The sequence below is a fragment of the Oxyura jamaicensis genome, chromosome 11 (assembly GCF_011077185.1).
Source record: "Oxyura jamaicensis isolate SHBP4307 breed ruddy duck chromosome 11, BPBGC_Ojam_1.0, whole genome shotgun sequence".
Taxonomy (NCBI): Eukaryota; Metazoa; Chordata; class Aves; order Anseriformes; family Anatidae; genus Oxyura; species Oxyura jamaicensis.
In genome coordinates, this window is record NC_048903.1 from 11734701 (window position 1) to 11748548 (window position 13848).

The 13848-nt window shown below is 37.8% G+C and overlaps 1 protein-coding gene across 1 annotated transcript; it reads right to left on the bottom strand.

Annotated features, from left to right (window-relative positions):
- Positions 1–741: 741 nt before the first annotated feature.
- Positions 742–10378, bottom strand: CA7 (carbonic anhydrase 7). Its single transcript, XM_035336977.1, has 7 exons — positions 10277–10378; positions 8161–8358; positions 5832–5950; positions 4814–4909; positions 4500–4562; positions 2784–2939; positions 742–2499 (listed from the first exon to the last, which is right to left on the bottom strand). The coding sequence occupies exons 1-7, from the start codon at positions 10314–10316 to the stop codon at positions 2377–2379; spliced, it is 795 nt and encodes a 264-aa protein (XP_035192868.1). The 5' UTR covers positions 10317–10378; the 3' UTR covers positions 742–2376.
- Positions 10379–13848: the final 3470 nt, after the last annotated feature.

The window sequence follows — 13848 nt, forward strand, 5'->3', positions numbered from 1 at the left end:
TGTGAGCTAAATATTACCCTTGTGCTGTTCACTAGTAAACCACCCTTAAAGAAGCTTAAGTACTGTGTTCAAGGTCACAGCATGGACACATTCTGTAGATAAGCAAGCTTCTTTTATTGAAACCAAGTGGTTGTAATTGGGAAAAGATGAATAAACTTTTGGTATATAAGCCCCATTAACACTTTCTGAAAAGTCTTACATGCTTAAAATTTTTAAAAATGCTGAAAATATTTATCTGAAACCTACTCTGTCAAAGCATGTACAAATGCAGCAGTACTTTGATAGTTAAGCTATATGTGGTAAGTGATACTGGTTAAATTTCAATTAGGAGGCTTTTAATTTAGCCCTCATAAAACACTAGGGCTATCAAATCTTTCAAGTTCTTCTGGAAGACCTTTTACATTTTAAAAGATGTTTCATGTTGTTTATAAGAGGAAAATAAGATTCATAGTAACAAAAAATCAACTCTGTAGGCAAAAAATCATTAAAGATGAAGTAAACATCAAAAATTCTTAGCCAAAAGAATCAACAACTTGAGGGATGACTCTTATCTGTGTTCACATTATTCTACTATTGCATGGTCAGGGTTCCTATGAAACCTGAAGGTGAGCAATCAGATCATTCCTCAATCTGAAATAGATGCATCAGTTGAAGGTATCGGTGTTTCTCTGTTAAAGGAAGTCTGAGAGAAAAAAAAAAAACACTGCAATATGTAGGAAAATATAGACCTCAATAGAGGAAGAGGTGCATATTTAAGTTTCATTTATTTAATTTGACAAATGAATTAAGATACATAAATAGATTTTTTGCAATACCAGTTTGCATTACTAGCAAAGCTACATTCATATAGTTAAAAACATTGCATTTTATGTTTCTTTTATTATTTCCTCTACTATAGTCTGTGTAAGAGTCTCAAGTTCAAAACAACGCTGAGTTAGCCCTCACAACATCCCTGTGAGGTAGGTCAGTCATACAGTATAACTCTCATTTTACATATGAAGAAACGAAGGAACAGAACATTTTAGGTTGGCATATCAGAAAAGCTGTAGAAGAGTTACATCTAGAATTCTGGCCTTCTGTTCCTCGTACTGTGCTTCACACACAGTATCTTTCTCCCTTTTCAGAGAAGGAAAAAATAGTCCATGGCAAGTGGTGTTCTCCTCACCTTTCCCCCCCTTGCTTTCCTTTAGGGTATACAGCTTTGAGTAATTTCTTCATTTAAGATGAAAACTGATGATCAACAACTCGTGTCTGAAGTATACAGATTAAGCAAAACATTTTAAGCCCATAATTTAATAACTGAAAATAGAGCGAGGATAGTTATAGATAACCTCACTCTATTTTACCACTAGTCACAGAAGTCTGAAGAATTTTGTCACTACACTGCAGTAGCAGCGATACTAAAGCACGACTTGTCTAAAGCCACAATTTTGAGGAGGTAAAAGTATTTGTGACTGATGAACCTCACATTTGCAGGGAATATTCCTGAAGAGGGCCGTAGCTAGGGGATGATTTGTGCAGCAATGTACATTCAGTGCAGTCAAGGTCTACCCACATTAGTTCTCAAGTAAAACAAACCATCTATCTACATTCTGTAGGGCAGACACCAAAGGAGATCATATTGCAAAGCAAATCACCTGAGGTAGAATTGGAACAATTGAGATAGCCAGAAGATACATCCCTGAATTTCTACAGATTTTTTCAGAACTAATGAGGCCACGATAATTATGTGTTCTGTATGGGCTAAAAGAATTAATGTCTAACAATACTATGCAATAATATGGCCTGTTTTTAAACATTTGCATGACATATTGTATTTCCAGTAAGATAGCATCTTAGAACAGTAACTTGAAAATGTATGTGTTTTCAAGTAGTAGTGTTCCCATTAGTGCCTCCTTGAGGTGAATAAAAAACAACTTCTATACTATTTGTGCACTTTGTGTCAGGCAGCTAAAATATAGTGAAAAATCTTTCAAAGGGAGCTCAAATACTAACAATAAAGATCTATGGAAAAAATTAAGTCCAGTTTATACAAGTTTCTTGACTGTTGTTTCATCTTGTATCAAATCAAAAGATGTGTGCATCAGCACTAATAGTGCAACACAGTTTCTTATACTGATTTTTAGTTTCAAGTCCTGGACAGCATTCCCAATTACTTTACTATCCCTTATGCCAAAAAGAGTTCTAGTTAAAAAGATGAAAGACTAAGTTAAAAAGAGTGAGATTTAAATAAATTATAAAATCAGAAAATTGTCCCCCCTCCAAGTACAGCATGTTCAGGGAAATGGCTATCTTGCACGCTTCATGAGTGGTCAGAAAACAGATTGGCTCTCATGTGGAAGCTCTTGGATATTTCAGGGCCATTGTCAGTTTTCTTCAGGCATTGAAGGAAGCTCGAACTACTCTCCCCTTAAGTGGCTGAGGGGGGCGAAAATTATTCACCATTTGAATCCTCTGGTCTTCCTCACTGGTGAAGAGGAGCATGCGGAATTTCTCCAGCTGTAAATTCACATGAGATAATTTACAGCTTAAAAAGGCAATTGATATTAATGTTTTTGAAAAAGGACCAAAGGAAAGCATTCATTGTGGTCTATTGATAGAATAGGTTCAAGCAAAGATCCTAGGTAGTATTAACAGAAAAAATAGGAGCCCTGATTATTAAACAGAATTGTTATTCACAGTCTAATGGTATTTTAAATTGGCCCCACTGCAAAGCAAAACAGCCATTGCCTGTGTATCTAGTGTTGAATCTTAAAAGATTTGGGACAGTATTAGAAGTTTACCTGTTTCTCAGAAATACTGATGGGTTCTTTCAGCACTATCCACGTTACACTTTCATTAAGGGGTGGTGTTGTCAAAGATCCAAGGTACGTCCAGTAATCTAGACTCAAAGGCAGGAGACATTTGGGGTTGAAGCTTCTAAATTGAGCTTTTGTCCCCTGGAAGACAATTAATATTTGATGTTTCTTTTTACTTTTAAGTGCAAATTAAACAAGTCTTTTTGAAACAAAGAAAACAGTAGAGCAATACTAAAGAATAGAGAGCAGGAGAAGAAAAGAGTCTGTAATGGTTTGGCTGCCTCATAACTACTGTTATCTAAAAGCAGCATGAAGACAGAATCAGGGAAAATATCACATACTGTTGTATGTGAAGTGTGACCTCTGGTGTTGGCACATTGGACTTGGCATTTTTGCCCCATGACCTTTACCAAAGTTCAGCTCTTCATGACAAACATCTAAAAATAGTGCAGGAAGTATATTCTTGCTGCATGGCCTCTACCAAAGTTCAGATCTTCTGATAAAAGGTCTGAAAATATACACAAAATATACTTCCTATGTTCAGTGAGCTACAGAAAATATCATGAAGAATTTCCTTGTTTTGTTACTGGCTGTTTTCTATGCTATCCATCTGTTTTAGTAGAAAATCTCAACCTGGGGAAAACTTGGTCTAAAACAAGCATTGCTTGCTGCAACAAGTATCAGCTTTAAAAAAAAAAAAAAAAAAAAAACATCCAAGTCTAAAAGTAGAGGAAGCTGGATCAACTGAAAGACCACTAGAAGGAGGTGCTGTGCCTAAGGTAGCAATTTCCTTGACTGCCACAGTCCAGGGCAAGACTTTTTCAACCTGCAGTTGTATTCAGAAGTATCTGAGAAGTATGGAGTCACTCACAACGCACAAAGTCCAACAGTCTGTAAAGCTGCTCATAAGGAACAGACTGAGCAGCTTATCCCTGGTGACAAACCTACAGACCTATCACTGCAACTGAGGGATAATGCTTTCCTCTAAGTGGAGGGAATCACTTATTGAATAAGTAAATATCAACATAAATATCTACAACCTACATATTGCTGCATAACTGCCTTTGTTTCCTATCTTTGGCAAGCATATACAAAGGAACAAGAAGTATGCCAACTCAAGTATGAGATACGTGTTTTTCCGCATATTAGAACTTATGCATCTTACAGAGCATTAAGCCCATGTAAATCTAAAAAAAAATAATAATATTTGTGATGGTCTAATTAGTCTTCCTTCAGCAAACTTCAAAGATCTTGGACACGTCTGATAAAAGACCACCTTCACGTACTACTGGCAATAGACTAGCATAGAACCCCATGAAAGTTGTCCACTCAGAGATTTGCAGCAGAAATAATTTGGACAATCAGCTTCAACTTGTTCAGGCTAGGCTTGATGATTTATTTTGCTGAGTCTGAAAGGTCACAGAGCTTTTGATTTTAAGTACCTCAGGAAAAGCTAAACCTCTGAATGACCAGTGAGGTCAGCATAGCCTAGGGAGGCACCTGCTAACATTAGGCAAATATACTGAAGTTTGGAGGGTAAGAGAACAGAGGGATTGGACAGGAAGAATAAAGCTGCAGTGATACTCTGATGAGAGGATTTGTGGTGGTTGAATTTGCATTTTTCTTTGTATCAAATATGTATACTTCTTTTTTCCTGGGGGATGTCCCAGAAATAAGAAAATTTAAACGTCTTAAACTTACTTTAAATTTTACCATGTACAAAGCATCAGTGAGTCTGTTCATATTGGTGTGTTCTTTTCCAATCTAAAATAGTAATGGAATAGACAGGTTAAATAAGAATGACTATAATTATGCTTTGAATAGGTAGCATAGCTTTCTTATCTCTATCTTGACATTCCTACTAAGGAAGGTTTAACAGCAATTTGCTATGAGTTACTGTTTCCAGTAAGTCATCTGTTTTCCCTGAGCACCTCTTAAATACATAGCTTGGTTCTCAAACATTTGACAGCATAATGTTTTTCATCATGTAAACATGCTATTTTTGTGATTCTTACCTCCAAGAAAACACCAACTACTGCCAAGCCATCTGGAGCTGCTGCTGCTTCTCCAAATGTTGCATATTTTCTGGCATTCCAGTGAACTAAGTGGAGCTTTAAAGGCAAAAACAAATAAGAATTAAACAAAGCAGTTATAGAAGCTGTCAACATAGGTTGACTCATACTTAATGGGCAGTAATGCTTGTTCATAATGGAATATAGACTGCAAAGGCATCTTGGGGTATATGAGCAAGTCCAGTCTTCTGGATCTGGACATAAGTATGGACAGACACTAAATTAAATCTGTTATCCTTACTTTGAAGCAAATCAGGCATTAACAGATGATTTTGTGGCTTAACTTGATTGATACGGGCCTTTATCCCATGAAACGCTGTGCCCCACTGCTCACTGGGGGACTCCAGGATGTTTGCAAATCTCTGCTCCTGCTGCAGGATTTGCAAGAGATTTTTGTGGGAAGGGCCTGAGCCTTGTCCCTGCTTTGCAGAAAATTCTCAGGAGCCTCCAAATGAAGCCATTTCTAAGCTTCATAGGTGGCAGCAGCATGGTCATTTCACAGCTTGTGATCCTCAGCTGTAGTCCAGGCTATCCATGCAGGTAGTAGAGCTATACACTGCTTCTCTACATCATGTTGGGCAGTACATCCTTCCCATCTGCATGAGTGAAAGGATGTAATCGATGGTGTGCAGCACACTAAACCACACAGAGGGCTTTCAGAAGTGCAAGTAGTACTGTGTGACCAAAACAGTTGAGCTGTGGAGCCAACTGTGTGCTGTTGACTATGGGCAGAGAATCTTGGAGAAAGGGCTGCATTGGGGAGAGGCATGCTCTCCAAATACAGGGCAATCAACAGATGAACAATAGATCAGAAACTCATCTAAGAAATAAAATTCTCATTAAAGCCCATGCGACTTAGTCACATAGAACCATTAGAATTCTAAGGAACATACAGACACCACTACAAAGTCATTTGCCATCAGCATTTGCATGAATTCATCTCATCTGTAAAAAAAGTTACCTCACAGGGAAAAGGTTTGCCATCAATTGTATGCTCTGATCCCTGGCTGTGCTTTGCCCCCCAGTGGAAGTGGAACTGCTTTAGCCGAAAGGGATTTTCAAATGGACCACCGCTGATCACTAGGTAGAAGGAAATAAAAGTAAAGCATTCTTGCTTTTTGGCTCCCTGATAATAAAACCTAACAGCTGTTGGCTGTTATTTTCTAATCCTGTGCATCTCAGTTTCCAGTATAGAAGAGACACCAGATAGTTATAAGGGTTAGATTTGTTAATGGAAAGCACACAAACTCATGTTAAAAATAAATTTGAAAAATATCAAAATATCAACACAAAACCTAAGTTGAATACCTAAAATATTTTTGACAACACTACTTGGGATTCTGTGCAAAAGGTAAATACCTTGAGCATCAGGTAGACAATTCAGCTAAGTATTTCCTCTATAAGAATTCTTTCAAGTGGAGGATCTCTATGTTCTGCTTCCTTTAAATACCTGATCCCATAAAAGAGGTAATATAATAGCTTGTACTTCACACAACACCATTCAGAATCTCAGATCACCTCATAAAGATGGGAAAGTGATACAGAGAAACTTTATACATCATTTAGAAATAACACTTAAGAACAGATAAATGTTTAAGACCAACTATAGAAGATACTCTAACAACAGTATCTGTAGTTCTCTTGTACATTTATATGGCACTAAAGCAATTAAGTTTTACTCAGCAGACATAAAAGCCTGATCAAAGTCTTACAATAATTGCAACTGAAGTGCATCTAGAATCCATAAGGCACTTATTCTCAGTGCAATCTGTAACATTTTTATTCAAAAAGGTAAAGTTATAGCACTGTGCACTCCCTCACACGTACATAGCTCTGACCTTTATGCAGGACAGTGGCCTTGCCAAAATGTTCTTAGTATTGATTAGTATTAAATATTTTCTAGTATGCTTTGCTGAACTTAAGAGAATGCATCACCTGTCCCAATATTTTAAGAAATCTAGCTATGGTGGATTAGTCAGAATTCTGTTGTATCATTTATGCAAAGCTGTGAGTCACTAGATCTATTTCAACACAACTCAAACCCTCAAAACCGTGTTTATGCTCCTAGCAATCTTCTTCCTTGTAAGTGTTATTGAAACATCACACATACATAGCATAGAAAGTGCAGGTGCCTTCATTCCTGCATGAGCCCTGAGTTTCTCTGTCTGCAGAGTGATGCATAATAGTCCTAAACTTCTAGAGCTGGATAAAGTTCACTGTTGCATTGATAGAGTTCAGTTTAGAATTGCATGAAAATTGTTAGCAAGCTAAGGTAATATATCCAGGTGTAATTTAAAAGTTATTTTCAGGATTACATGCTTAATGGATTTCTCTGCAATAAGTTTTAGAAAATGAACTTTAAAATTTAGAAATTGTACCTGAAAACCTGACCAATAATTTGGGCAGTTCTTTAGTTTCATTCAAGATGAGGAAACTAAGAATTAAGTGGCAGGAATTTTAACCCCCCAGGCCCTATTTCCAATGGTTACCAAGACAGACAACCCACTTCACAGAAAGTAATTGTTTTTGAGTACCTGGGATATCCTATTTAACTGGGATTGATGAGCACAATCAAATGGAAGATGAAATTAATTGTCAAGCTTAAAATTGTTCAGTGTTTTTAAATGTACTCTTCTCCATTTATCAGCTACTTCATCTCTATTTTGATGCTGTATTTACGTACCACCATCCTTCCTTCCTCACCTCTCCCCCCTGATGTAAAAGCAAGGTCTAGCATAGAAGTAGAATTAATCAAAGCAATCATATAGAACATGTAAGTTTTCTGCCAAGTAATTGCAGATAGTGCAACATCCACAACTTGCTACCAATTCAGAATGAGCTCAAGACTTAATCATTCCTAAATGAAGCTGTACTGCTATGAGGAGAGAATAAAATGCAAGATAACAGTGACTGGTCAACATAAAAATACGTCTAGTGTGCTACAATTATGGTGACTATTCTGTATGACCTGGTATCTGATAATCCTCTTCCCTTCCCTGCCCCTGTGGATACAAAACTAGGGGGTGAGCCAGCCAAAGCTAGTACCTCTTATTTGGATGATCAGAGAAGTAGGGCATTGAGAAGTGTTCATACAAAATATTGCTCAAGAGACTCAAGAGAAGATGAGAAGCGTAAAGCTCAGGGTCATTCATACACAAAATTCAAAGGGCTCTAGTTGCATACTTGTTCTGAAGTTATATGTTGTATAAAACATGCTATTCAGGATCTACTTAATTGTTTCCCTAAGATAAGATGTTATTCCAAGGTAGTTGGCCATGTTGTAGCCTCACCTGTCTTGTCATCAGTATCTTCAAACTCAACCATAACTGAGTGGCCATTGTTAGAGATGTTGAGAGACGTGCAGGATTCATAGGAGATAATAAGCGGCATCAGATTAGGGTCATAGACTGCTTTTGCAGAAACTATATCAATAGGTGACTGACGGTTCCCTCGGGCAATGGGATAAGATCTGTGCCACTCGGAAGGCCCTTCAAAACCAGAGAGAGGAAAGCACCATTAGTTTCTTTCTGCAATGCACAAAATTGTTACAGGATTTCATGAAGCTTGATGTAAGACTCACTTAGCAGGAGCGACTTGAAAGTTTGGCATCTGTCAAGTTCATTTTATATTCTAAGCTTTGTGTTTTTATTAGCACAGTGCAACTAGATGGGGGACTGAAGTATCATGTACAAAACATACTGGAGAAGCCACAGCATATCAACAGACTGCTGTATCTCCATTTACTTGGGTCACTAGTTTTCTGGGGAGTTGGTAGTTACATCTTAAAGGTATCTGAAGTCCTTCCAAGGTATGTGCAGGTGTAAGCACGCTTACATGCACACACGCTCCCTCAAAGAAAGGGCATTTAATTCTTCTTAGGAAATATAATGTAAAAGCTACGCTGATTCAAATGAGATGCAGATGACTCAATCTCTTCGCTACTGACTATGCAGTTATTTTTAAAACCATTTTAGAACTGCAGTAAACCTTTGAAGCAACTTCATTCCTCACTCATGCCCATTATGGTATCTTTCTGTCCTGAAAGAAAAGTACAGCGTGATAATTAACATTTCTAGACTTCCTGAAGCCAGTAGAGTAGGATTAAAGACCTATTTAATAACATTGCTCTCTACTGCCAGATCTGGAACACTCACGCTATTTGAGATAACAAACTTATATGTATCAGGATTTCTTATTCTTACCAGTTCTTTTCCTACTTTGATAGCACAAGAAGTGATTCAATTCTTCTACTGCTCATGTTCAGAAGTATAAACAGTAACAATTTCACTTTAAAATTCCCAAGAAGCACATTTTTAGTGGTAGTGTTCTCACACAGTTTCACATGTTATTACTATTATTTTTAAAGCACATTATCCTCTTATCTTTGGTATTTTCTAAAGATTTAATCTTACAAAATAGTGTATTTTCTCAGTCTGGTTGTAAAGCAGATTTGGGATTTAAATGCTGTTACACAAGATTAGGCAGTATCGTTTGTCTCTTACAAGCTTTGTGTTAACGTACATAGTTTTATTAATATTACCTAGATGTGCAAACAATGCCATATAGGAGTAGTAACCAGCTTCATTTAGTGTTCAGTTGAAGCTGCTTTTGTATTGACAGCATCTGTGAAATAACTGCTGTCACAAGAGAGGAAGAGACAGGCTCCGGAAGGTTATGCAAAAGGCTGTCTTATTGGACAACATCAGTCATTCATCTGTTATTCTCTGAAAAGGGTACAGGTGGTATAAAACATTGTTGTAGGGATCTTTCAGTAGTTTCACACATCCTCTCACTGACACAGCCTTGGAGGTGGGAAGTGAAGGAAGATGGCTAAATTAAAGACTGTCAAATCAGAAAGCACAATTTGTTCAGTAAGAGGTCTCTGATACTGATCTGTACAATTTATTGATGTTCCAGAAATATAAAACATATACCTCCTTTTATTCATTTCTTTGGAAGTATAGGTATCACATTTTAGCAGCTGTACAGGATCAGAAACACTATTACTGCTCTAATAAATCTGCTTTACTTAAGAGAATTGCTTTTGGAGAGACAAATAATTCATTTTCATAGCAGCTTTTTGGAAGGGGACTCATCTGTAATATATGCAGCCTGAGCAAAAAAAAAAAAAAAAAAAAAAAAAAAAAAAAAAACACCTCAACACTGCTTCTCTCAATTTAGGAGCAATGATTAAAACAACAAAAGGCAGCAGGTATAAGTTGATGCATCTTCTGGCACCACTTTCTGTGTGCTATTTATCAATAAAATAATAAATTAGCTGCTGTATCTACTTGATTCTTACAGACATAAAAATGCAGGCAGCTCTGCAAGGCTCAGGCAACAGTTCTAGAAAGAAAATGAATGGGGGAAAACAGAGAGATGCAGCATGGAAACGCTATAACCTACCGTCATCCTGCCCATATCCCCAACTGTGGTGGCCAGTCATTATAGGGCAGCTGCACCCTGCTTTGCTCTCAGCTCTTTGATCGGAGTATTGCTGCTTACCTGCCTTTATAATGGCTCACCGTGGGATAGGGTCAGCCCCTTAAAGATACAGAGCAACCAAAGCAGCTCCTGCAGGACGAGGAAAGCATGAGTTCCTGCTGCTCTGAAGTTTGCTGCTGCTGCTGCTGGGCTCTGCCCTGCCCTGCTCACTCTGTTTGCTAACACAGCATAGGAAAAGGAAAGTGTAAAACTCAAGTAACTGAAGTTTCAAGACCTAGAGAAGAAACAAGATTGTTCAGGTGACAACTAGCTAAATTTTTGCACATGGAGATCAAATTTAGGGAAAAGTAGTAGTTGTTTTCTCATTCTGCACAGGGAAGCAATAGCCATAACCTGCTCTGAGCACCAGGGCACAGTAATGTGCAGACTGTAATGGGAACTGCCCATCTCTCTTGTGTGTTCTGCAGGGAGAAACACCTGGTTACTTGCCTCTCTTCTCACTCTCTCTAGTTGCAAAAAAAAAAGCCTGATATTACCAGCTGATTTGTACCTAGAACTTCAGAAGCGGTGCTTAGATGAGATGGGGAGCATTCTCATCTCAGAAAAAGTGATTTGTGCTACCTTTAAACAAGGTAGGATCACGCCAATTAAAGATAAATCATCAATATGATTTTTTTTCTTGTTAACTCTAAAGAAACTTTTAAAAAGACAAAAGTAAAAGCAGACTTACATTAGGGAACAGAACTTGGCAGACCAGATATAGGAGCCCATCCGTGAAGCCTCAGTGATGTCCTATAAACCAGTCGTTACCTGCATCCAGTTAAACCCATGGAGAAGCTAAAATGAGATACCAAATCTGCATTTTAAAAGCTCTTAGGACATCTTTGTGGCAAGAAACATGGCTCCTTGGTAGTAAATTTATTAGATCTAAGGGAAGACCATTTGTAAATGCTACATTTTGTAAAACATATTGATTTTCTTAAAGGCAGTAGCATACAGAGATAGGGATCCTTCTATTATGCAATCAAGAAAATGGAAGAAAAAAATCAATGAAAGCATTTTAAGTAACTTTTCTATTGTTGTTCAGCCTTGTAAGAATTAATTTCCTTTTTCAGGACTTTTCACGAGAGTCAGCTTTAAAACCTTTGAGATTTATTGATGCAAGCTAAATCACTCAACAAGGGATGTAACCTGCCGTAAAGGTGTCCACAGAGCAGTTTTACAATGGCTTACTCAGATCCACTTCTCAATTTACTTCTGTCAGTGTGATCTGCTGAGGTTGCTGAGCAGACCTGACACACCACCAGGCCCTGATCCTGCTGGTGCGTCCATGTGCCTAAATCCACACACGCAGGTCCTGCTGCAGTGGCACTGTGTTTAAACACTGCTGCTCTGTAGGACAGGTTGGCTGTGAGGAGGTGTGGTGCTTCCCCTTCTTATTCTGGTGCGGCTCTGTGGTGTGTCTGTAGGCAAACACAGTGACCAGACATGGGCAGGGTCGGTCAGATGCAAATAGTCCGGAAAGCTGTCCTAGATTATGGGAAAAAAATTAAGAAACAAACAAAAAATCAACTTTCCAATGAAAGGAAATGGAAGATGAATATTGCATCTTAATAAAGCATAGAAGTTTGGGGAAAATTGTATTCAAGACAGAGAATGCCCAGTGAGCGTTTTCAAGAGAAGCTTAAAAACTGCAGCTCGGGGCACAGTGCTCTCAGGGCACAGTGCCAAAGAAGTGGCCAAATGTCTACGTGTGTTTGATACTGTTCAACACTTCACCTTCATCTTCTTACATTTAAAACCACATAGATGGCTAAATATTTGTATTTCAAAGGGGGAATGACAAGAATAGAGGAAATATGCTGGCAGCATGACAGAAAGTGGACTCCACGTAATGGAGGTTTTAATAGTTGGATTTGAGAAGGGTGAAAAAGAGTAGTGACAGTGCCTGAAAGATAAAATCAGATTGAATAAAAATTTACCTATGAATTACAGCTATGTTAAATATCTAGTTAATTATATACACAGTATTTGATGTCCTCCCCCCTTTATTTTTTCTTTTTGAGGCAAAAATTAAGTTTTCCTTAAAGCTCCAACACTGCTGCGTATACGAATACCAGATCATTCTGTAATCCTGATGACTGTTGATATTGGCTGCCTCCAATGACAGCAACACACATTTGGACAACTTGCTGTGTGCCTTCTTTATTTAATACATACGAATGCATCAGATATGCCGTTGCCTATTAACAAAATAAGACAGAAATACAATCAGTTTGGATACAAGCTGCTCACCCTAGAGCCTTTGGAGTACAGAAGACAGGAGCAGATGAAGTGTTAAAACATTCATCACCCCCAGGCTTGTCTACACCTCTGGTTCTTGAGGGTATCTAGTTTATCCAGACAGCTCATCTCTCTTCTTACATTGCCATTATTAATGCTGCCAGTTTCCAAATCGGAGTTATATTAAGGTGATACCTGTTCTTTATGTGAGAATTAAAATCATTTATAATGAATCCAAAAACACTTTAAATGTAAGTATAAACAGGAGAAGGTACTGCAACATCAAACATCAAAAAACAGAATCGTTCCAGATTTTTTTCATTTTTTAGTACTTTATTTTTTTAAAAAAATGACTGCCTACAGTTGTTGATTGACAGTATAAATTTCAAATTTTATATTCTCAAATGTTTACTTGCAAACACAAAAGATTGAATAAAATATGGAAAAGAACAGAGAAAAGAGGGCCAAGAGGAAAGAAGGTTTTCGTTCAGAGTGATGGGCAGAGTGGTGCAGAAAAAGAGGAACTGGGTACCTGGTCCCTAGGAGCTTCCCAGCCTTCACCTGTCATTTTTTTATTGGGACTCGTCCCTAACTTTGAAAGCTGCTTTATGGCAGAACTCCAGAACAAGGGGTTGCATTTTTGAACTGACTCTGAAAGAGTAATTCTTGTAATTTATGGCTTGACCATTTGAAACCATATGATTGTAGCAGTTAGCAAGAACAGAATGAGCCCTACTAAATATTCCAACAGTCACTGGGACTTCAACAGAAGGAAGGATTTACTGCGACAGAGCAAACATGAAGCCTGAGAAAAAGTGAACTTATGAGGAGGTGCTGTACATGGGAAAAAAAAAAAAAAAAAAAAAAAAAAAAAAAAAGAGGAAGCACTGGAGTGCATCACAATGTCATCGGCAAAGTATATAAGCGTAGGGTGTAATTGCACTGTTGTATATTTTGTTCCAGTGGATAAATAGGAAACTAAATGTACTAAAGAATGTACTAAAGAGCAGCAGGATAAAAGTGTAACCTAACAGCTTCTGTGAGGTAACCGATACTGGAACAGTGCACACATTCTGGGCCTCTCCTGTTGGAATTTACTTACCAGTGTTGGTTTGAAACGCTTAAAGATGTAAAATTTTGTCTTTTTGGTCTGTACTGATCTTATATGGAAAGACTTCCGTGACAGAAGTACACAGGCGCAGCTGACTCCGAGTTTTCCTGTCAGAATACATTTTCTCTTCAGTTGAGCA

Coding starts and splice junctions, on each gene's coding strand:
- CA7 (XM_035336977.1), bottom strand. CDS start 10,316: ATGACTGGCCACCACAGTTGGGGATATGGGCAGGATGACG. Junction 4,563..4,813: donor TAGTTGGTGTTTTCTTGGAG/GTAAGAATCACA, acceptor TTACTATTTTAG/ATTGGAAAAGAACACACCAA. Junction 2,940..4,499: donor TGTACATGGTAAAATTTAAA/GTAAGTTTAAGA, acceptor ATTGTCTTCCAG/GGGACAAAAGCTCAATTTAG.